Below are 22,966 nucleotides of genomic sequence, written 5' to 3' on the forward strand. Positions count from 1 at the left end.
TAATCACTACACAAAGTACTAGTCACTAGATATACAGAGTAAGTTAGACTATAATCACTACACAAAGTACTAGTCACTAGATATACAGAGTAAGTTAGACTATAATCACTACACAAAGTACTAGTCACTAGATATACAGAGTAAGCTAGACTATAATCACTACACAAAGTACTAGTAGTCACTAGGATATACAGAGTAAGTATAGACTATAATCACTACACAAAGTACTAGTCACTGGATATACAGAGTAAGTTAGACTATAATCACTACACAAAGTACTAGTCACTAGATATACAGAGTAAGTTAGACTATAATCACTACACAAAGTACTATAGTCACTAGATATACAGAGTAAGTTAGACTATAATCACTACACAAAGTACTAGTCACTAGATATACAGAGTAAGTTAGACTATAATCACTACACAAAGTACTAGTCACTAGATATACAGAGTAAGTTAGACTATAATCACTACACAAAGTACTATAGTCACTAGATATACAGAGTAAGTTAGACTTAAATGACTACACAAAGTACTAGTCACTAGATATACAGAGTAAGCTAGACTATAATCACTACACAAAGTACTAGTCACTAGATATACAGAGTAAGTTAGACTATAATCACTACACAAAGTACTAGTCACTAGATATACAGAGTAAGTTAGACTATAATCACTACACAAAGTACTATAGTCACTAGATATACAGAGTAAGTTAGACTATAATCACTACACAAAGTACTAGTCACTAGATATACAGAGTAAGTTAGACTATAATCACTACACAAAGTACTAGTCACTAGATATACAGAGTAAGTTAGACTATAAATCACTACACAAAGTACTAGTCACTAGATATATACAGAGTAAGTTAGACTATAATCACTACACAAAGTACTAGTCACTAGATATACAGAGTAAGTTAGACTATAATCACTACACAAAGTACTAGTCACTAGATATACAGAGTAAGTTAGACTATAATCACTACACAAAGTACTAGTCACTAGATATACAGAGTAAGCTAGACTATAATCACTACACAAAGTACTATAGTCACTAGATATACAGAGTAAGTTAGACTATAATCACTACACAAAGTACTAGTCACTGGATATACAGAGTAAGTTAGACTATAATCACTACACAAAGTACTAGTCACTAGATATACAGAGTAAGTTAGACTATAATCACTACACAAAGTACTATAGTCACTGGAAATACAGAGTAAGTTAGACTATAATCACTACACAAAGTACTAGTCACTAGATATACAGAGTAAGTTAGACTATAATCACTACACAAAGTACTAGTCACTAGATATACAGAGTAAGTTAGACTATAATCACTACACAAAGTACTAGTCACTAGATATACAGAGTAAGTTAGACTATAATCACTACACAAAGTACTAGTCACTAGATATACAGAGTAAGCTAGACTATAATCACTACACAAAGTACTAGTCACTAGATATACAGAGTAAGTTAGACTATAATCACTACACAAAGTACTAGTCACTAGATATACAGAGTAAGTTAGACTATAATCACTACACAAAGTACTAGTCACTAGATATACAGAGTAAGTTAGACTATAATCACTACACAAAGTACTAGTCACTAGATATAAAGAGTAAGTTAGACTATAATCACTACACAAAGTACTATAGTCACTGGATATACAGAGTAAGTTAGACTATAATCACTACACAAAGTACTAGTCACTAGATATACAGAGTAAGTTAGACTATAATCACTACACAAAGTACTAGTCACTAGATATACAGAGTAAGTTAGACTATAATCACTACACACAAAGTACTAGTCACTGGATATACAGAGTAAGTTAGACTATAATCACTACACAAAGTACTAGTCACTGGATATACAGAGTAAGTTAGACTATAATCACTACACAAAGTACTATAGTCACTAGATATATACAGAGTAAGTTAGACTATAATCACTACACAAAGTACTAGTCACTAGATATACAGAGTAAGTTAGACTATAATCACTACACAAAGTACTAGTCACTGGATATACACAGAGTAAGTTAGACTATAATCACTACACAAAGTACTAGTCACTAGATATACAGAGTAAGTTAGACTATAATCACTACACAAAGTACTAGTCACTAGATATACAGAGTAAGTTAGACTATAATCACTACACAAAGTACTATAGTCACTAGATATACAGAGTAAGTTAGACTATAATCACTACACAAAGTACTAGTCACTAGATATACAGAGTAAGTTAGACTATAATCACTACACAAAGTACTATAGTCACTAGATATAAGAGTAAGTTAGACTATAATCACTACACAAAGTACTAGTCACTAGATATACAGAGTAAGCTTAGACTATAATCACTACACAAAGTACTAGTCACTAGATATACAGAGTAAGTTAGACTATAATCACTACACAAAGTACTAGTCACTAGATATACAGAGTAAGTTAGACTATAATCACTACACAAAGTACTAGTCACTAGATATACAGAGTAAGTTAGACTATAATCACTACACAAAGTACTAGTCACTAGATATACAGAGTAAGCTAGACTATAATCACTACACAAAGTACTAGTCACTGGATATACAGAGTAAGTTAGACTATAATCACTACACAAAGTACTAGTCACTAGATATATACAGAGTAAGTTAGACTATAATCACTACACAAAGTACTAGTCACTAGATATACAGAGTAAGTTAGACTATAATCACTACAACAAAGTACTAGTCACTAGATATACAGAGTAAGTTAGACTATAATCACTACACAAAGTACTAGTCACTAGATATACAGAGTAAGTTAGACTATAATCACTACACAAAGTACTAGTCACTAGATATACAGAGTAAGTTAGACTATAATCACTACACAAAGTACTAGTCACTGGATATACAGAGTAAGTTAGACTATAATCACTAACACAAAGTACTAGTCACTAGATATACAGAGTAAGTTAGACTATAATCACTACACAAAGTACTAGTCACTAGATATACAGAGTAAGTTAGACTATAATCACTACACAAAGTACTAGTCACTAGATATACAGAGTAAGCTAGACTATAATCACTACACAAAGTACTAGTCACTAGATATACAGAGTAAGTTAGACTATAATCACTACACAAAGTACTATAGTCACTAGATATACAGAGTAAGTTAGACTATAATCACTACACAAAGTACTAGTCACTAGATATATACAGAGTAAGTTAGACTATAATCACTACACAAAGTACTAGTCACTGGATATACAGAGTAAGTTAGACTATAATCACTACACAAAGTACTAGTCACTAGATATACAGAGTAAGTTAGACTATAATCAGTACTACACATACAGAAAGTAGACTATAATTCTAGTCACTAGATATACAGAGTAAGTTAGACTATAATCACTACACAAAGTACTAGTCACTAGATATACAGAGTAAGTTAGACTATAATCACTACACAAAGTACTAGTCACTAGATATACAGAGTAAGCTAGACTATAATCACTACACAAAGTACTATAGTCACTAGATATACAGAGTAAGTTAGACTATAATCACTACACAAAGTACTAGTCACTAGATATACAGAGTAAGTTAGACTATAATCACTACACAAAGTACTAGTCACTAGATATACAGAGTAAGTTAGACTATAATCACTACACAAAGTACTAGTCACTAGATATACAGAGTAAGTTAGACTATAATCACTACACAAAGTACAAGTCACTAGATATACAGAGTAAGTTAGACTATAATCACTACACAAAGTACTAGTCACTAGATATATACAGAGTAAGTTAGACTATAATCACTACACAAAGTACTAGTCACTAGATATACAGAGTAAGTTAGACTATAATCACTACACAAAGTACTAGTCACTAGATATACAGAGTAAGTTAGACTATAATCACTACACAAAGTACTAGTCACTAGATATATACAGAGTAAGTTAGACTATAATCACTACACAAAGTACTAGTCACTAGATATACAGAGTAAGTTAGACTATAATCACTACACAAAGTACTATAGTCACTAGATATACAGAGTAAGTTAGACTATAATCACTACACAAAGTACTAGTCACTGATATACAGAGTAAGTTAGACTATAATCACTACACAAAGTACTAGTCACTAGATATACAGAGTAAGTTAGACTATAATCACTACACAAAGTACAAGTTCACTAGATATACAGAGTAAGTTAGACTATAATCACTACACAAAGTACTAGTCACTAGATATACAGAGTAAGTAGACTATAATCACTAGACAGAGTAAGTTAGACTATAATCACTACACAAAGTACTAGTCACTAGATATACAGAGTAAGTTAGACTATAATCACTACACAAAGTACAAGTCACTAGATATACAGAGTAAGTTAGACTATAATCACTACACAAAGTACTAGTCACTAGATATACAGAGTAAGTTAGACTATAATCACTACACAAAGTACTAGTCACTAGATATACAGAGTAAGCTAGACTATAATCACTACACAAAGTACTAGTCACTAGATATACAGAGTAAGTTAGACTATAATCACTACACAAAGTACTAGTCACTAGATATACAGAGTAAGCTAGACTATAATCACTACACAAAGTACTAGTCACTAGATATACAGAGTAAGTTAGACTATAATCACTACACAAAGTACTAGTCACTAGATATACAGAGTAAGTTAGACTATAATCACTACACAAAGTACTAGTCACTAGATATACAGAGTAAGTTAGACTATAATCACTACACAAAGTACTAGTCACTAGATATACAGAGTAAGTTAGACTATAATCACTACACAAAGTACTAGTCACTAGATATACAGAGTAAGTTAGACTATAATCACTACACAGTACTAGTCACTAGATATACAGAGTAAGTTAGACTATAATCACTACACAAAGTACTAGTCACTAGATATACAGAGTAAGCTAGACTATAATCACTACACAAAGTACTAGTCACTAGATATACAGAGTAAGTTAGACTATAATCACTACACAAAGTACTAGTCACTAGATATACAGAGTAAGTTAGACTATAATCACTACACAAAGTACTAGTCACTAGATATACAGAGTAAGTTAGACTATAATCACTACACAAAGTACTAGTCACTAGATATACAGAGTAAGTTAGACTATAATCACTACACAAATTCAGTACTAGTCACTAGATATACTAGTAAGTTAGACTATAATCACTACACAAAGTACTAGTCACTAGATATACAGAGTAAGTTAGACTATAATCACTACACAAAGAACTATCTATAAGCCACGTAACATAAGGCACAATCTATGCCAGAAATATATAGCACAATTCTACATGTAAAGCAAATGCCTCCAATAGCAAAATTTCCTTTGACAACAGAAAATTATTGGACACAAACCATATCGAAAACTATGAACCATTAACACAGCCAATGAATATCTTAAGCGTTATACAAGCATATTTAGCATACACGACATAAAATTATCTATTAAGATATATGTTTTAGATTCTATTTAATTCCAAATAGAGAATCCTATACTTACAATAAAATTGGCCGGATCGAAAACAAATCCGACGTGAATATCACAGAACTCCCCATTAGTGGGGAGCGTATGTTGTGGTGGCAGGGTCCGCTTGTGGTACTCTTCTTTATCCCAGAGGTCTTCGTCCACATTCTGGGCTGGTGACTTCCCTGTACCCCATGTATACAGATTGCCTGGTGAAGATTTTTCAGCCACTGTATCTGTGGTAACGGTGTCCGAACTCACTCTCACATTCTCTGCATTATCTTCTTTTATCACATTTTTATTTGTAGTTGTTTTTCCCGAAATACATTTTGAATTTTTGCTAGAGTCATCTGAGGATTCGTTTGTCACTTCACCTATTTCTTCCTCGCTTTCTTCCGTTTCCCAAGAGTCAGAGGATTTCTGTTTCACGAGGAGTTTGTTCTGGGTATTTGATTGCACATTTGTAGAGGAGAACTGTTGAGCTGGCGTGAGCTTCAGTCTCGAACTGTCTATTTTCTGTTGGGTTTCTAGTTTTGAATTAAGAGTTGCGACATAACTTGACTTCGGGGAGAGATGGACTGACTCGACCGTATCTTGTGGTTTATTTGGTGATGTGACACTGTCAGAGTTATCTGATAAAGAAGAAACACTACTGCTCTGTGTGTCAGCAGATTTGTTTGAGAGCAAAGAATCGGAAGGCTGGTCAACCGTGTCAGACCCGAGAAGATTTGCGACGCTGCCCAATGGGGAAGAATGACTAGTCAGCAGGGAGGTCTCCGAAGCTTCCTGGTACGTCTTAGCGATCAATTCATTGATGTTGATGTCTTCTTGACCAAAGGTGTCAAACAATATCACAGATAAACAATCATCTCTGTAATAAAAACAAATATTAAAGGCATGTTTATTTTTAGCAAATTTCTATTCGTATATTCGCTTGGTTCAATAATCAAATATTGGCTTTAGATAAAGAGATTATAATCAGACGTCAATTTACAGCAATGTTGTTTTACTAGCTTGGTCAACCAAACAGCTTACTGCATCAAAACGAAAACATACCTGTGTATGTTATGTTTAGGTATCACATTTTGAATATTGTGATAATTACAATAGTTTGGATATTGAGATTATTTTGAAGTGGTTCATAAACACATGGGTCATCAATCGATTTGATAAAAAAATGAAAACTTAAAATTGCTGAATTCAGGAGTTGAATACCCAGAGCCCAATGTATGTTAGTTCTGTGTAACAACACTGAACACAACTGTACATGGTCTAGTCCTTCTTCTTTAACATACAAATTATCATTGTCACTTGGTAGAGGATCTGACAACATACATTTGAGGTCACGTCCTGGTGACCTTTATGATCCCTGTACTTAAATTTAAATGTATAATATCCATCTAGCCGTATTGGTTAAAACAACATTTTGTAACAGCATTCATATGCATGTAGATGTGTATATATGGGACGAATGACTGTATACACAAAAAGCATTCTAAAATTTTGGTAAACATTGTCGATTCCTGAAAATTTACTTCCAAAATTCTGGAAGCAGAAATTTGATTGGCTAATTAGAAAGGTCAACAGAACATGACCCCTAATAGGATGTTTACAGACTATCTAAGATACAAAGTGAGTATAATAAGAATCTGTATAATTTAATTAGATTCATCCTATAGCTTGTCAGTATTACTTACCTACTCACGACCTCCGCCACACAAGTTTTACCCAGAGCAAGTTCAAACAACGACTCCAGCACCGTGATGTTCTCCGATACTTCTTCAAGTCCATAGAGGGAAACTTCAATAGCCTAAAACAAACAAACATTGATACAGAAAGATTTCAGGATAAAAACCAGTGTCAATTGGGTGGTCTTTATAGACAGGTCTGACTGTATTTTTTGTATGCAGACAAATGAGATTCCACAACTAGATTATTATACAACATACCATATAGCTGATAATTTTATGAGAGGATGATATCATCACAATTTAACAGAACAACCATATATGATTGTGAATTTTTTTTTCGCAAAATACTGAGAAAAGATTAACTCATATAAGCCCTGTAAAACTGATCGTGAACATTTAATGTTCTTAGTAGTTTTTTTAACTTAAAATTGCAAAGAAAATAATTTTTGCTCATACAAATAACTGACTATGCAGTATATAAAGACACAACAAAAACATTCTTGTATAAGCATCACCATTTTGTCATGCAGATAAGTTGGGAAAAAGAATAACAGCTTTATAACATTGCCCCAGTTAGAGATATTAAGTATTTACATATTAAAGAAAAATATTGTCACATTTTCCAGAAAATTGAACTGAAAAAAATAATGAGGGTATAATGGACGCCTACCAGCAAGGAAATAACTCTGTAATTTGCAAAGATGGGATATGTTGTTACCTGGTAAGGCAGCGATTTGTTGAGGTCTTCGTCCAGGAGTCGTAACTGGTCTGGGATTAGATTGTCTGTGTCTCCGTGGTCAAGGAAATGACACTTTATCTACCAACACAAGTAATTACCATTATATAGTAACTGTTACAATAATCTTTTAATTAATATTCATATTTAATTAAAAATACTATTTAATACAAAAATTGCTTTGCCAGTGTATTCTTTTATAGAACTTAAGTATTATGGGTCCATTTTCTAAATAGACTATTATCACTTTACAACATTTTGCTCACTTTGGCATTCATTCTAAGAATTTTTCAAAACATTTTTAGAATTATATTTCAAATCCTATCCAGAATTTTTCTCTCTTACCTTTTTACCCTCGTTTCCTATAACACGAATACGATGGAAGAGTCCATCTACATACGCCACAAAGACACACCCCTCCACAATGGACCCATCCTCTGGTGCATCGTGGAATGCCGCCTCTAATTTGGTTTCCAATTCATCTAACTTTTCCTGTATTTTTAGCAGGAGATTAATAAACAACTCAAAGCATCATAATTTTATTCAATTTTAAACAATGTTATTGACATAAAAGCCATCTCCCTAAAATTAAAACATATCCTGTTAATTTTACAAATTGTGGAGAAATATTGCTCAATTAACATGATGTTCTTATTGCTTTTTTTTGATTGTTGTATTTGCAAAGGTTACAGTTGAATATCACTATCTCAAAGTTGGCTGGATCATGATAAGTTTACAGTGAACGAAGCTTTAAGAGTCAAGTGTGTACAACTATTTAGCATGAGGTCTGGGCAAACAAAGATTGATCAACTTCTACAGTATTTCCTCATGCTTGACACCCAAAATAAATTGTCAGAGCATTGTCCAAAGCTACACAAACTTACACTATACTCGTCCCCGACAAGTCTCAGCATCACGGAGTCCGTACTGGAGTTGACAAACGACACATACACGTCCAGCTGGTTGGAGTTGGGGACCACAAGGACTTCTACAATCAACAATACAAACAAATTACACATTGAATATTAATGAATTCCACATTAATATAACTAGAAATAGTCAACCTTGACCTTTTGAAGCTGAATTTACCTAGTTAAAACTCAAAAGTTATCTGGATATACAATTTTGGTTTACTTGAATACAGATATTGAAAACATTTGATGGAACTGACAAAAACACTTTTGTTTTTGTCTATTTATGTAAATTCCACTTTAACTGTATATATTTACAGTCAGTGGTGAATTGATAGTATAAAACCCGTTGATTTCAACCAAAGGCTACTCAACTTTATTTCTCGATAGATTGAGTATGTCACGCGCAATTTGGAGCCGCGCGGATTAATTTATGATGGTCCAAATCAGAAACTTTTGGTGTTTTCAGTACCGAACGTACGTTCGATGAACATGTACAGGTATCAAAATAGGTTTGAACACATACATGTACGTGTGTAAATACAAATGTAGAAAAGTTACATTGTTTATGTTACTACCGTACCTCTTTGAGCAATGCTTCCGTGCGTATGATAAATAAACAATGTTGTACAATGTACAGTTTTGCACATTCCGATGACGTCGCAATGTTTACATGTTGTGTGTCGGTGAGTGTGTGACGGTGAGTCTGTGTTGTTCGCTACAATATGTAGTATACATCCTATTTGTATTTTTAACAGCTTTGGTTGTACGCAAATAGATAAGATATGTCAGGACAACATCAGTCTTTGAGTTGGATAAGTTTAACCAAAACGACCTAGCACGACAATGCATTTTTGTTCATCTCGGTGGACAGACAAGTCCTGTACGTTATCTACTGTGAATTGAATGTACGTTTGGGTGTTTCGAAATATCAATGAAACGGAATCCTACAATTGTAGCTTTACAATACTTGTAATAGATATCTCTAATATTTATTGAAGTGTTTGAAACAACAATATAAATATAAGCTAACATTTTGAGAGCGGTAAACGTTTGCAGTAGTGGGCCTACCTGTGTTTGTACATGTTCCTCGAAACGACGTCCGATACATTTGAAAATCTCCAAAATCCGGAAATGATGACATGGAACTATGTAAACATCCGTGTATTCAAGTAATTTCAAACGTGAACTTATTAAGTAGAACTCAAGTGATCCCAAAATTGAAGAAACTCTCTGTTTGTCACACCTCCTTGACACAGGCAGTTTGAATCGGACGCCGCGTCACAACTACGTTAAATATCCTGCCACGTTATGAATTGTGTAAGCGTGTGTAATCATAAGAAGTAAAAGATTAAAACCAAACTGCTTTGCACCATGGTGTTTTTAACAACAGATAAATAAAACGATTTATAGTTTCATACCGGGAAAACCCCAGATATATGCTTCATCAGACGGAACTCATTTTATTTGTATGTTCATTGATAAATTGGCGGGAATTTCCGCCACTTCAAGTGGCTGTTCTAAATGCCTGTCAGAACCAAACGATATAATCCAATTTTAGTCTTATAAATGCCATAAACACTATTAAGTGTAAATTTTGTGCTATGAAAATAATAGTTAAGACTGTAAATATAAGGATTAAAGTCTCTTTCTGGTGGTTCTATCGAAGGATAAAGTTGAGTAGGGTATCGATATTTGTTTCATGGACCGCTTCGCGGTCCATTCCAAATATCGATACCCTACTCAACTTTATCCTTCGATAGAACTATTTATGTAAATTCCACTTTAACTGTATATGGAAGCTTGAAACCCAGACAAGGACTTGTTTCTTTGACCACCACAAAAGCCGAGACATTGTGTGGTCCTTTCAATTATTCTAAATTATCACAAAGTGGACCTTAGATAATCTGGGCACTGATTGTCCAGAAAAATTCATAATCCATACGGAAATATTAGGGAATGGATTTTATAATCGGAATCCAGAAGTGCGGAAAATTTACAATCTGGATGGTTTTGAGCTGGTGATGCTAGGGTCTACTGTAACATTTCTCAGAAAATTAGATGGCTTATAATTTATATAAGTAACAGCCAGTTATTTTAAGACACTGACCTGGCTCTGTACTGGATTCTGACACATCGTCAGCTTTCCTCACTAAGCCTGAGTCAATCATCAACTGATTAATGCTGACTGTCTTATCTGGATCAGAGTAGAACAGCTCCACCTCACAAACTCCATCTTCTGTAATATCACAAAATCAATCATTTCTGAGTCAACAATCTCGAGTCTACATTCAAAAAGGTTAGTGATAGAGAAATAGTATTATGCAACAACATACACTTCTGTCAATTCTGATTTCAAGGTTATGAGGCTTGGCAGAATTTACGCCTCATTATCTCAAAATCAATGTATTGTGGGCAAATTTCAAGTAATCAGTATTCCAAGCTCAGTCCAAAGAAAATGACCAGATAAAGATAATTGTAGTATTTATTAAGATTAACAGGAGTTATACATGCTCTTCTTACCTGGGCTTAAGTTTTATCATGAAAATTGTTTCTTTAGACAGAAAATGTGTTGTGGATCTCTAATGTCCTTCCTGGACTCTGAAGACAACACTACATACCTGTGAACCCGTGGGTGAGGGCTAGGAGGGCCTCTTCCTGGGTCAACTCCAGGAATTTCTTCTGGGACTCTTCTGTCCATTCTCCACCCTGTATAAGCAAAGGTAATAGTTTGGTTTGACTAGTAAAACCTTGTATGTAATAGTCAGGGTCATATAAGGATAAGTAAGGTTTATATGGTGGAATAAAGCTGGAGTAGCTGGTGGTAAGTATCTGGCAACTACCTCACATAGGCTTTGAACTCGCAACCTACAGATGGAGGGCTTATAATAATATGTCAGGACATCTTATCCACTCAGCCACGGCAAACCCCAATAATAATTAAGACTGATAACAATGTAATCAATTTCAATAGAATTGTCAACCTCTCTTCTGAAATGTCAGATTTTAGGCATAAAAGTATAAAATGAGTTATGTCTGTTGATATGTTGCCATGACTGGGCATTTCATAAAATTGGAATATTTCATTTGGTACAGATTACCATAAACAGAGCTATACAGGGTTATGTCCCTTGATCGTTTAACTACACGAGGTCCAATGTATGGGCTTGCATCACTCTGCTTATATTGATATCATGGTTATTAAGAAAACTGAAAGCATGGTCATACATTTGAAAAGAGTTGGTAGCTATTTATCCCAGTATGATACAAGCCCAATATCATGTCTCAGAGCCTTTTGATTAAATGGGAAGCGTTTAAATCTGTTTATATGGTAAAGTTTTGTATTGTGCAAGGGCTGTATGTCGGAGCAAGAATTCAGTACACTTGTAACATATATTACTCCCGATTATACCTCTAAGGGTTTGAGTCCTCGTAGACTACAGTACACAGCCTGTACAGGAAAGGAGGCAGACTTCTCACACAGCCACTGCATAGAGCTGGGGAAACATTTCTCTGTATTACCGAAGTCCACGTACAGCACCTCCACACCACACTGAAACAAAAAAATACTCAATATCTCCGAAAACCATGACAACAACTTAAACTCATTACAAACAGGTCGGAATAATACCATATTTAGTAAATCAAAAGTTCCTAGCTTTTAAAGCAGATATACAGTCAATCTCAAACTCTTGGCAAATGGAAAAGTCACAGTCATTTTCTATATGAATGAAATAATTTTTCATGCTTCTGAAACAACTATACTTAAATATTAAAAAAAAAATCCTGTTTAAAAACATATAAAGTTATTTTCTACATATAAATGATAAAATGAAAATATGTTGAACTGGTGTTTAATACTAATTGTGGATCGACCATCATCACTAGACTTTTTGTAAGTGTAGATAGAGTAAGGGACAGTGTGTATAATCAAACAAAGACTTACCCCAATATCATCCTTGGCCAGAACTTCCGCCCTACTCCAGCTCCCGTCAGCACTGTACATAGAGGCACAGAACCGACCTGGTGATAACTCCTGACGGGTCGGCTTAGTCACCTACAACAATAAATCTTCACAATATTTAGATAATTCAGAATATTCACAAGATATAACCACAGAACCAGCTGCTTCAGCTTTATCACCCTCCAACAAAAAACAGTCACACTAGTTAAATCATACAGAAGGGCACAATTAGTGTATTTATAATTTCAGGACATCGAGACATGGTTGGTGATATACTGAAATTTTATGTCCTATGAAGAGTTATGGTCGTTAAAAGACTTGCTATGTTCTATTGGCGAAGAGAATCACATTTAATACAAAAAGTCCCATTGAAGTGTAAACTGTAACTGATCTAGCAGTAGTACCTGATAACTGGTCTACAAAGACTAATAGTATCACCTTCCACACTGACCTTGTTGGAAGCCTGGGCTGAGAGGAGGGCCGAGATCTCCTCGATGGGCGAGTCCTCTCTCTGTACACAGAAGTATCCACAGTTGTGGAAAAAAGTGATATACACAGTCACCTTCTCACTACAACAAACAAGGTCATAAAGGTCATTACAACCACACAAGGAAATAAGGTCATATCAACAGGATCACTTACTAGGTCATAACATATTACAAGGTCAAAAGTTGCACTACAAGGCCACTTAATAATGTGCATAAGGGTTCTTCAACAATTATTAAAAACAAGTATCACCTCAAGAAATGTTGCAAAGGTTTCTTTTCAATAATTCACTAGGTCACAAAGGTAGCTCTTAATTCACTAGGTCACAAAGGTAGCTCTTAATTCACTAGGTCACAAAGGTAGCTCTTAATTCACTAGGTCACAAAGGTAGCTCTTAATTCACTAGGTCACAAAGGTAGCTCTTAATTCACTAGGTCACAAAGGTAGCTCTTAATTCACTAGGTCACAAAGGTAGCTCTTATTTCACTAGGTCACAAAGGTAGCTCTTAATTCACTAGGTCACAAAGGTAGCTCTTAATTCACTAGGTCACAAAGGTAGCTCTTAATTCACTAGGTCACAAAGGTAGCTCTTAATTCACTAGGTCACAAAGGTAGCTCTTAATTCACTAGGTCACAAAGGTAGCTCTTAATTCACTAGGTCACAAAGGTAGCTCTTAATTCACTAGGTCACAAAGGTAGCTCTTAATTCACTAGGTCACAAAGGTAGCTCTTAATTCACTAGGTCACAAAGGTAGCTCTTAATTCACTAGGTCACAAAGGTAGCTCTTAATTCACTAGGTCACAAAGGTAGCTCTTAATTCACTAGGTCACAAAGGTAGCTCTATCATGATCATATTACACTTTAGAGACGACACCCTACAGCTATTTACCAGTCACATTCAAATTCAGTGGTTTTTGACCAAGTGAGCTAATGTATTATAATGTAGAATGTACTCACTCCAAAGGCAGAGGCTCTCCTTTTGGAATTTTAAGATCCTGAAAAAGAGCATAAACAATAATCTAATTTACAATTTGTGGGAAAAAAGATATTTTCAAGCATTATTATAGTTAATTGTTATTTATATAAATAGAATTCATATTGATAAAGTTATCTGCCCTTGGTTATATTTATTACATACCTTGATTTTAGAAGAGTAATCTGCCCTTTGTTGTATAGTTACTTACCTTGATGTTGGTAGAGTTGTCTGTCCTTGGCTGTATTGGTTACTTACCTTGATGTTATAAGAGTTGTCTGTCCTTGGCTGTATTAGTTACTTACCTTGATGTTAGAAGAGTTGTCTGTCCTTGGCTGTATTAGTTACTTACCTTGATGTTATAAGAGTTGTCTGTCCTTGGCTGTATTAGTTACTTACCTTGATGCTAGAAGAGTTGTCTGTCCTTGGCTGTATTAGTTACTTACCTTGATGTTATAAGAGTTGTCTGTCCTTGGCTGTATTAGTTACATACCTTGATGCTAGAAGAGTTGTCTGCCCTTGGCTGTACCTCCTTAGCGCCCTGTTGTGTTGGAGGTAAGGGTGGTGTGTAGGTGATGTGAGGAGCTACAGGACTGGGGCTTTCTTTAGAAGGCTGAGCCACCTTAGAGGGTTGACTGACCAGTTTAGTGACCTCCACACTGACCCCTGATACAGGTGTGATGATCTCATTGTCAGGGACGGCACTCCTGTAACGGATGTCAAAGTTAATCATAGAATACAGGTAGAGAATTTACCAGGGACGACACTCCTAACATCTTGCAGAAATGTAAACCAATCAATTTTTGAAGTGGATGTTTTGACAAAAATTATTTCAGGATAACAAATAATTTTTGTATATTGAAGGGATTGTCATTAAGCTTTGACTAAACTAAAATTTCTACTCAAAGAAATTTGAGCCATTTACATTAAAAACACTGTAGAAAGACTCGGGTAAAATTATTTTAACTCAAAAGGAAAGTTTTCTCAGCTAGTGAGTAACTTTGAATCTTACTTACTCCTGTACTGAAGCGACGTCTGTCCACTTTTTGATGAGGCTGAAGAGATGACCTGGAGGGTCCTCCTTATACCTGTCTTTGTACAGTTCAAACATACGCTTTTTCCACAGACCATTCGCTTTGTTGATTAGCAACTACAATAAAAAAGTTGAAAATAAGTTTCCTTGTGCATAAATTCCCAAACAGTTGAGGAAACAAGGAAGAGGAAATACACAAGCAGTTGAGGCAGTATATCTCATTATTTGGATGTGGAATTTAGAAAACCTCTTCTTTTTCTATTTTTTTTTTTTTAATACTATGTACTAATCAACATCAGTATGCCATTTACTGAATCAGTCTTTGCATATTACAGTGTTATCTCCCTTTTAGTTAGGTATCAATATTATGATATCATTATAATATTTTATGAGCGAAATTCACATTGTTTTCTCTGAAAAGTCACAATCAATACCTACAGGCAAGGGCAATTAACTCTGTAAAAACAAATACAGAATAACAATACCAAGATGACATTTGGTGACTGTAAAGTCATTTAAACAGTAATTGTTAGGTTTTTTTAACTAAAAAGTGGTTGATGACATCATTAGACAATTCATAGGAGCTCATGAAAATCAACATTTATTTATATCTTGGAAGAATTATAGGAATCTAGTTGTTCAAAACATGATTAGCTTAATCACATGATTAGTGAAATTTCATTTCTTATTTATTTCGAATTTCATTATTGTATCTTCACTAAACTCATGATCAGTAAGTAACAAGATCTAATTGTATGTGGATGTGGCGCAGTGGTAGAAGGCGCAGGTATGTTTGGCTAGGCGATTTGGTGCCGTAGATCGTGAGTTGGAGGCCCTGATAGGGCCGAGTCGATAAATTGTCATGCTTTGTTAAATTGTGTTTCTTTGATATTTGATATATTTATATATATCATGATATTTTCCTTTAGATACGTGTATATCGATACTTGAAATTTATATCAATGACAGCTCTAGAAAATTGTCGTTAAACTTTGATTAGCATAATTATCCTTTGAACAACTGGGCCCTGATGTGTTGTCATATTTATATAATTTGTCAATATACCAAACATTTTAACATCAGTGAAGTGAGGAGAAAGCTTACAGTCTGTTACCTGCAAACAACTGAATCAGAAATCTTCTTTTGAAATGTGAAGTTAATAAGTAAAGTATGCATCAAATGCAAATTCTAATTTAGCAATTGATGTATTCCAATCTGATACAAAGACTCACAATTCCTGGGGAAATTATTTTAATACAGAAAGTATTACAGCATGTTTATTGCTAAAGTGAAAAAACAAATATTGTTATTCAATTTCATACAATAGTCATTAGCATTGAGCACAACAAAAAGCTTTTCTCAAATTAATTTTTCATGCTACCACTGTGAGATTCACTCATAGGTAATAATACCACATGAGTACATGGCCCCAGTATTGAGAGTCTTGTGTTCCTGTGGTATACATGTATAGATATATATAGGTCTGTTTTCTGTTTGAGTTTCCTTTTGTCAATATGCTATGAAACAGCTAATTCATATTCAATACATTCACGTACATTCTGAATAAATACCACAACACTTTTCTCAGCAAGTGAAACCTAGTAATATAACCAGCCACAGTGATCTATTCTACAAATATATTTAAATGTCCACCACTTGATAAGATTTGTCAACTTAACCTGGGTAAATTTAAATCCTAAAGCTATAAATTTAGGCTGATTATGGCATATCTTGTAACATGATTAATGCAAAATATAAACATCCATATGGTTTAAAATGTCATTTCAGAATAAAACTAAAAATAATCCCAAATCAAAGAAATTGTTTTTACAAAAGTAAAAATATTCAGTAAAGTTGACTAATCATTATATCTTTTTTTTTGCTGATTTGGCAGTGAAAAATTAAGTGATCAATATATTGCATACAAGACAAATTTTATTCAAGGAACATTGTCAACTTTGACGAGTAGTTATTTCTCAAAATTGTCTTAATATCCAATAAAGATAGCACAAGAATGCACTAATTTTCAATTTGTTGGTTTGCATTTAAATGCCTGACATTAAAATTCTTACTTATAATTTGAGTTAATTTTAGGTATGAACATTTTTATTGATCATATCTAATTTAAAACTTCAAGCTTGTTGTAAACATCAGAACAGCCATAGAACAAGGATTACTGCATTCATTGTGTTGTGATATAAAGGTAAAATTAATATTGATAGAAGAATCAATACCAGGTCATAAGTAAAGGTCATCACCAGGCACCCGTGTAGGGTACTGCAAGTACTTAAATATAGCCAGCGTAGGGTGACGTGGCTTTATACTTCATAGCCACATCTTAACTGATTTATCTGATATAGCCAGTGTGGGGTGTGGCTTTATACTTCATAGCCACATCTTAACTGATTTATCTTATATAGCCAGTGTGGGGTGTGGCTTTATACTTCATAGCTACATCTTAACTGATTTATCTTATATAGCCAGTGTGGGGTGTGGCTTTATACTTCATAGCTACATCTTAACTGATTTATCTTATATAGCCAGTGTGGGGTGTGGCTTTATACTTCATAGCCACATCTTAACTGATTTATCTTATATAGCCAGTGTGGGGTGTGGCTTTATACTTCATAGCTACATCTTAACTGATTTATCTTATATAGCCAGTGTGTGGGGTGTGGCTTTATACTTCATAGCTACATCTTAACTGATTTATCTTATATAGCCAGTGTGGGGTGCGGCTTTATACTTCATAGCTACATCTTAACTGATTTATCTTATATAGCCAGTGTGGGGTGTGGCTTTATACTTCATAGCTACATCTTAACTGATTTATCTTATATAGCCAGTGTGGGGTGTGGCTTTATACTTCATAGCTACATCTTAACTGATTTATCTTATATAGCCAGTGTGGGGTGTGGCTTTATACTTCATAGCTACATCTTAACTGATTTATCTTATATAGCCAGTGTGGGGTGTGGCTTTATACTTCATAGCTACATCTTAACTGATTTATCTTATATAGCCAGTGTGGGGTGTGGCTTTATACTTCATAGCTACATCTTAACTGATTTATCTTATATAGCCAGTGTCGGGTGTGGCTTTATACTTCATAGCTACATCTTAACTGATTTATCTTATATAGCCAGTGTGGGGTGTGGCTTTATACTTCATAGCTACATCTTAACATATTATCTTATATAGCCAGTGTGGGGTGTGGCTTTATACTTCATAGCTACATCTTAACTGATTTATCTTATATAGCCAGTGTGGGGTGTGGCTTTATACTTCATAGCTACATCTTAACTGATTTATCTTATATAGCCAGTGTGGGGTGTGGCTTTATACTTCATAGCTACATCTTAACTGATTTATCTTATATAGCCAGTGTGGGGTGTGGCTTTATACTTCATAGCTACATCTTAACTGATTTATCTTATATAGCCAGTGTGGGGTGTGGCTTTATACTTCATAGCTACATCTTAACTGATTTATCTTATATAGCCAGTGTGGGGTGTGGCTTTATACTTCATAGCTACATCTTAACTGATTTATCTTATATAGCCAGTGTGGGGTGCGGCTTTATACTTCATAGCTACATCTTAACTGATTTATCTTATATAGCCAGTGTGGGGTACGGCTTTATACTTCATAGCTACATCTTAACTGATTTATCTTATATAGCCAGTGTGGGGTGTGGCTTTATACTTCATAGCTACATCTTAACTGATTTATCTTATATAGCCAGTGTGGGGTACGGCTTTATACTTCATAGCTACATCTTAACTGATTTATCTTATATAGCCAGTGTGGGGGTGTGGCTTTATACTTCTATAGCTACATCTTAACTGCTTTTTCATAGCTACATCTTAACTTATATAGCCAGTGTGGGTGTCGGCTTTATACTTCATAGCTACATCTTAACTGATTTATCTTATATAGCCAGTGTGGGGTGCGGCTTTATACTTCATAGCTACATCTTAACTGATTTATCTGATATAGCCAGTGTGGGGTGTGGCTTTATACTTCATAGCTACATCTTAACTGATTTATCTTATATAGCCAGTGTGGGGTGCGGCTTTATACTTCATAGCTACATCTTAACTGATTTATCTTATATAGCCAGTGTGGGGTGCGGCTTTATACTTCATAGCTACATCTTAACTGATTTATCTGATATAGCCAGTGTGGGGTGTGGCTTTATACTTCATAGCTACATCTTAACTGATTTATCTTATATAGCCAGTGTGGGGTGCGGCTTTATACTTCATAGCTACATCTTAACTGATTTATCTTATATAGCCAGTGTGGGGTGTGGCTTTATACTTCATAGCTACATCTTAACTGATTTATCTTATATAGCCAGTGTGGGGTGTGGCTTTATACTTCATAGCTACATCTTAACTGATTTATCTTATATAGCCAGTGTGGGGTGCAGCTTTATACTTCATAGCTACATCTTAACTGATTTATCTTATATAGCCAGTGTGGGGTGTGGCTTTATACTTCATAGCTACATCTTAACTGATTTATCTTATATAGCCAGTGTGGGGTGCGGCTTTATACTTCATAGCTACATCTTAACTGATTTATCTTATATAGCCAGTGTGGGGTGTGGCTTTATACTTCATAGCTACATCTTAACTGATTTATCTTATATAGCCAGTGTGGGGTGTGGCTTTATACTTCATAGCTACATCTTAACTGATTTATCTTATATAGCCAGTGTGGGGTGCGGCTTTATACTTCATAGCTACATCTTAACTGATTTATCTTATATAGCCAGTGTGGGGTGTGGCTTTATACTTCATAGCTACATCTTAACTGATTTATCTTATATAGCCAGTGTGGGGTGTGGCTTTATACTTCATAGCTACATCTTAACTGATTTATCTTATATAGCCAGTGTGGGGTGTGGCTTTATACTTCATAGCTACATCTTAACTGATTTATCTTATATAGCCAGTGTGGGGTGTGGCTTTATACTTCATAGCTACATCTTAACTGATTTATCTTATATAGCCAGTGTGGGGGTGTGGCTTTATACTTCATAGCTACATCTTAACTGATTTATCTTATATAGCCAGTGTGGGGTGTGGCTTTATACTTCATAGCTACATCTTAACTGATTTATCTTATATAGCCAGTGTGGGGTGTGGCTTTATACTTCATAGCTACATCTTAACTGATTTATCTTATATAGCCAGTGTGGGGTGTGGCTTTATACTTCATAGCTACATCTTAACTGATTTATCTTATATAGCCAGCGTAGGGTGACGTGGCTGTATACTTCATAGCTACATCTTAACTGATTTATCTTATATAGCCAGTGTGGGGTGCGGCTTTATACTTCATAGCTACATCTTAACTGATTTATCTTATATAGCCAGTGTGGGGTGCGGCGGCTTTATACTTCATAGCTACATCTTAACTGATTTATCTTATATAGCCAGTGTGGGGTACGGCTTTATACTTCATAGCTACATCTTAACTGATTTATCTTATATAGCCAGTGTGGGGGTGTGGCTTTATACTTCATAGCTACATCTTAACTGATTTCTTATATAGCCAGTGTGGGGTGTGGCTTTATACTACATCATAGCTACATCTTAACTGATTTATCTTATATAGCCAGTGTGGGGTGTGGCTTTATACTTCATAGCTACATCTTAACTGATTTATCTTATATAGCCAGTGTGGGGTGCGGCTTTATACTTCATAGCTACATCTTAACTGATTTATCTTATATAGCCAGTGTGGGGTGTGGCTTTATACTTCATAGCTACATCTTAACTGCTTTATCTTATATAGCCAGTGTGGGGTGTGGCTTTATACTTCATAGCTACATCTTAACTGATTTATCTTATATAGCCAGTGTGGGGTGTGGCTTTATACTTCATAGCTACATCTTAACTGATTTATCTTATATAGCCAGTGTGGGGTGTGGCTTTATACTTCATAGCTACATCTTAACTGATTTATCTTATACTTCTAGTAACTACTGATTTTTCTTATATAGCCAGTGTGGGGTGTGGCTTTATACTTCATAGCTACATCTTAACTGATTTATCTTATATAGCCAGTGTGGGGTGTGGCTTTATACTTCATAGCTACATCTTAACTGATTTATCTTATATAGCCAGTGTGGGGTGTGGCTTTATACTTCATAGCTACATCTTAACTGATTTATCTTATATACCCAGTGTCGGGTGTGGCTTTATACTTCATAGCTACATCTTAACTGATTTATCTTATATAGCCAGTGTGGGGTGTGGCTTTATACTTCATAGCTACATCTTAACTGATTTATCTTATATAGCCAGTGTAGGGTGTGGCTTTATACTTCATAGCTACATCTTAACTGATTTATCTTATATAGCCAGTGTGGGGTACGGCTTTATACTTCATAGCTACATCTTAACTGATTTATCTTATATAGCCAGTGTGGGGTGTGGCTTTATACTTCATAGCTACATCTTAACTGATTTATCTTATATAGCCAGTGTCGGGTGTGGCTTTATACTTCATAGCTACATCTTAACTGATTTATCTGATATAGCCAACGTAGGGTGACGTGGCTGTATACTTCATAGCTACATCTTAACTGATTTATCTTATATAGCCAGTGTGGGGTGCGGCTTTATACTTCATAGCTACATCTTAACTGATTTATCTTATATAGCCAGTGTGGGGTGTGGCTTTATACTTCATAGCTACATCTTAACTGATTTATCTTATATAGCCAGTGTGGGGTGTGGCTTTATACTTCATAGCTACATCTTAACTGATTTATCTTATATAGCCAGTGTGGGGTGCGGCTTTATACTTCATAGCTACATCTTAACTGATTTATCTTATATAGCCAGTGTAGGGTGTGGCTTTATGCTTCATAGCTACATCTTAACTGATTTATCTTATATAGCCAGTGTGGGGTGTGACTTTATACTTCATAGCTACATCTTAACTGATTTATCTTATTTAGCCAGTGTGGGGTGTGGCTTTATACTTCATAGCTACATCTTAACTGATTTATCTTATATAGCCAGTGTGGGGTGTGGCTTTATACTTCATAGCTACATCTTAACTGATTTATCTTATATAGCCAGTGTGGGGTGCGGCTTTATACTTCATAGCTACATCTTAACTGATTTATCTTATATAGCCAGTGTGGGGTGTGGCTTTATACTTCATAGCTACATCTTAACTGATTTATCTTATATAGCCAGTGTGGGGTGTGGCTTTATACTTCATAGCTACATCTTAACTGATTTATCTTATATAGCCAGTGTGGGGTGTGGCTTTATACTTCATAGCTACATCTTAACTGATTTATCTTATATAGCCAGTGTGGGGTGCGGCTTTATACTTCATAGCTACATCTTAACTGATTTATCTTATATAGCCAGTGTGGGGTGTGGCTTTATACTTCATAGCTACATCTTAACTGATTTATCTTATATAGCCAGTGTGGGGTGTGGCTTTATACTTCATAGCTACATCTTAACTGATTTATCTTATATAGCCAGTGTGGGGTGTGGCTTTATACTTCATAGCTACATCTTAACTGATTTATCTTATATAGCCAGTGTGGGGTGCGGCTTTATACTTCATAGCTACATCTTAA

General features: G+C 34.8%; 1 protein-coding gene across 4 annotated transcripts in view; it reads right to left on the bottom strand.

Moving 5' to 3' along the window:
• Nucleotides 1–22,966, bottom strand: part of LOC138309353 (tudor domain-containing protein 7A-like) — a 59,413-nt gene that overhangs the window by 7,512 nt on the left and 28,935 nt on the right. For all 4 annotated transcript variants that reach the window (XM_069250534.1, XM_069250535.1, XM_069250532.1 and 1 more), the window contains 13 exons: nt 15,329–15,462; nt 14,806–15,019; nt 14,297–14,334; nt 13,304–13,421; nt 12,835–12,945; nt 12,301–12,441; nt 11,510–11,597; nt 10,999–11,127; nt 8,862–8,965; nt 8,323–8,469; nt 7,960–8,058; nt 7,248–7,360; nt 5,587–6,421 (listed from right to left, as the gene is read on the bottom strand). In XM_069250534.1, the coding sequence (XP_069106635.1) occupies nt 5,587–6,421; nt 7,248–7,360; nt 7,960–8,058; nt 8,323–8,469; nt 8,862–8,965; nt 10,999–11,127; nt 11,510–11,597; nt 12,301–12,441; nt 12,835–12,945; nt 13,304–13,421; nt 14,297–14,334; nt 14,806–15,019; nt 15,329–15,462 (2,271 nt within the window). The remainder of the gene's footprint in view (nt 1–5,586; nt 6,422–7,247; nt 7,361–7,959; nt 8,059–8,322; nt 8,470–8,861; nt 8,966–10,998; nt 11,128–11,509; nt 11,598–12,300; nt 12,442–12,834; nt 12,946–13,303; nt 13,422–14,296; nt 14,335–14,805; nt 15,020–15,328; nt 15,463–22,966) is intronic.

The sequence above is a fragment of the Argopecten irradians genome, chromosome 15 (assembly GCF_041381155.1).
Source record: "Argopecten irradians isolate NY chromosome 15, Ai_NY, whole genome shotgun sequence".
Taxonomy (NCBI): domain Eukaryota; kingdom Metazoa; phylum Mollusca; class Bivalvia; order Pectinida; family Pectinidae; genus Argopecten; species Argopecten irradians.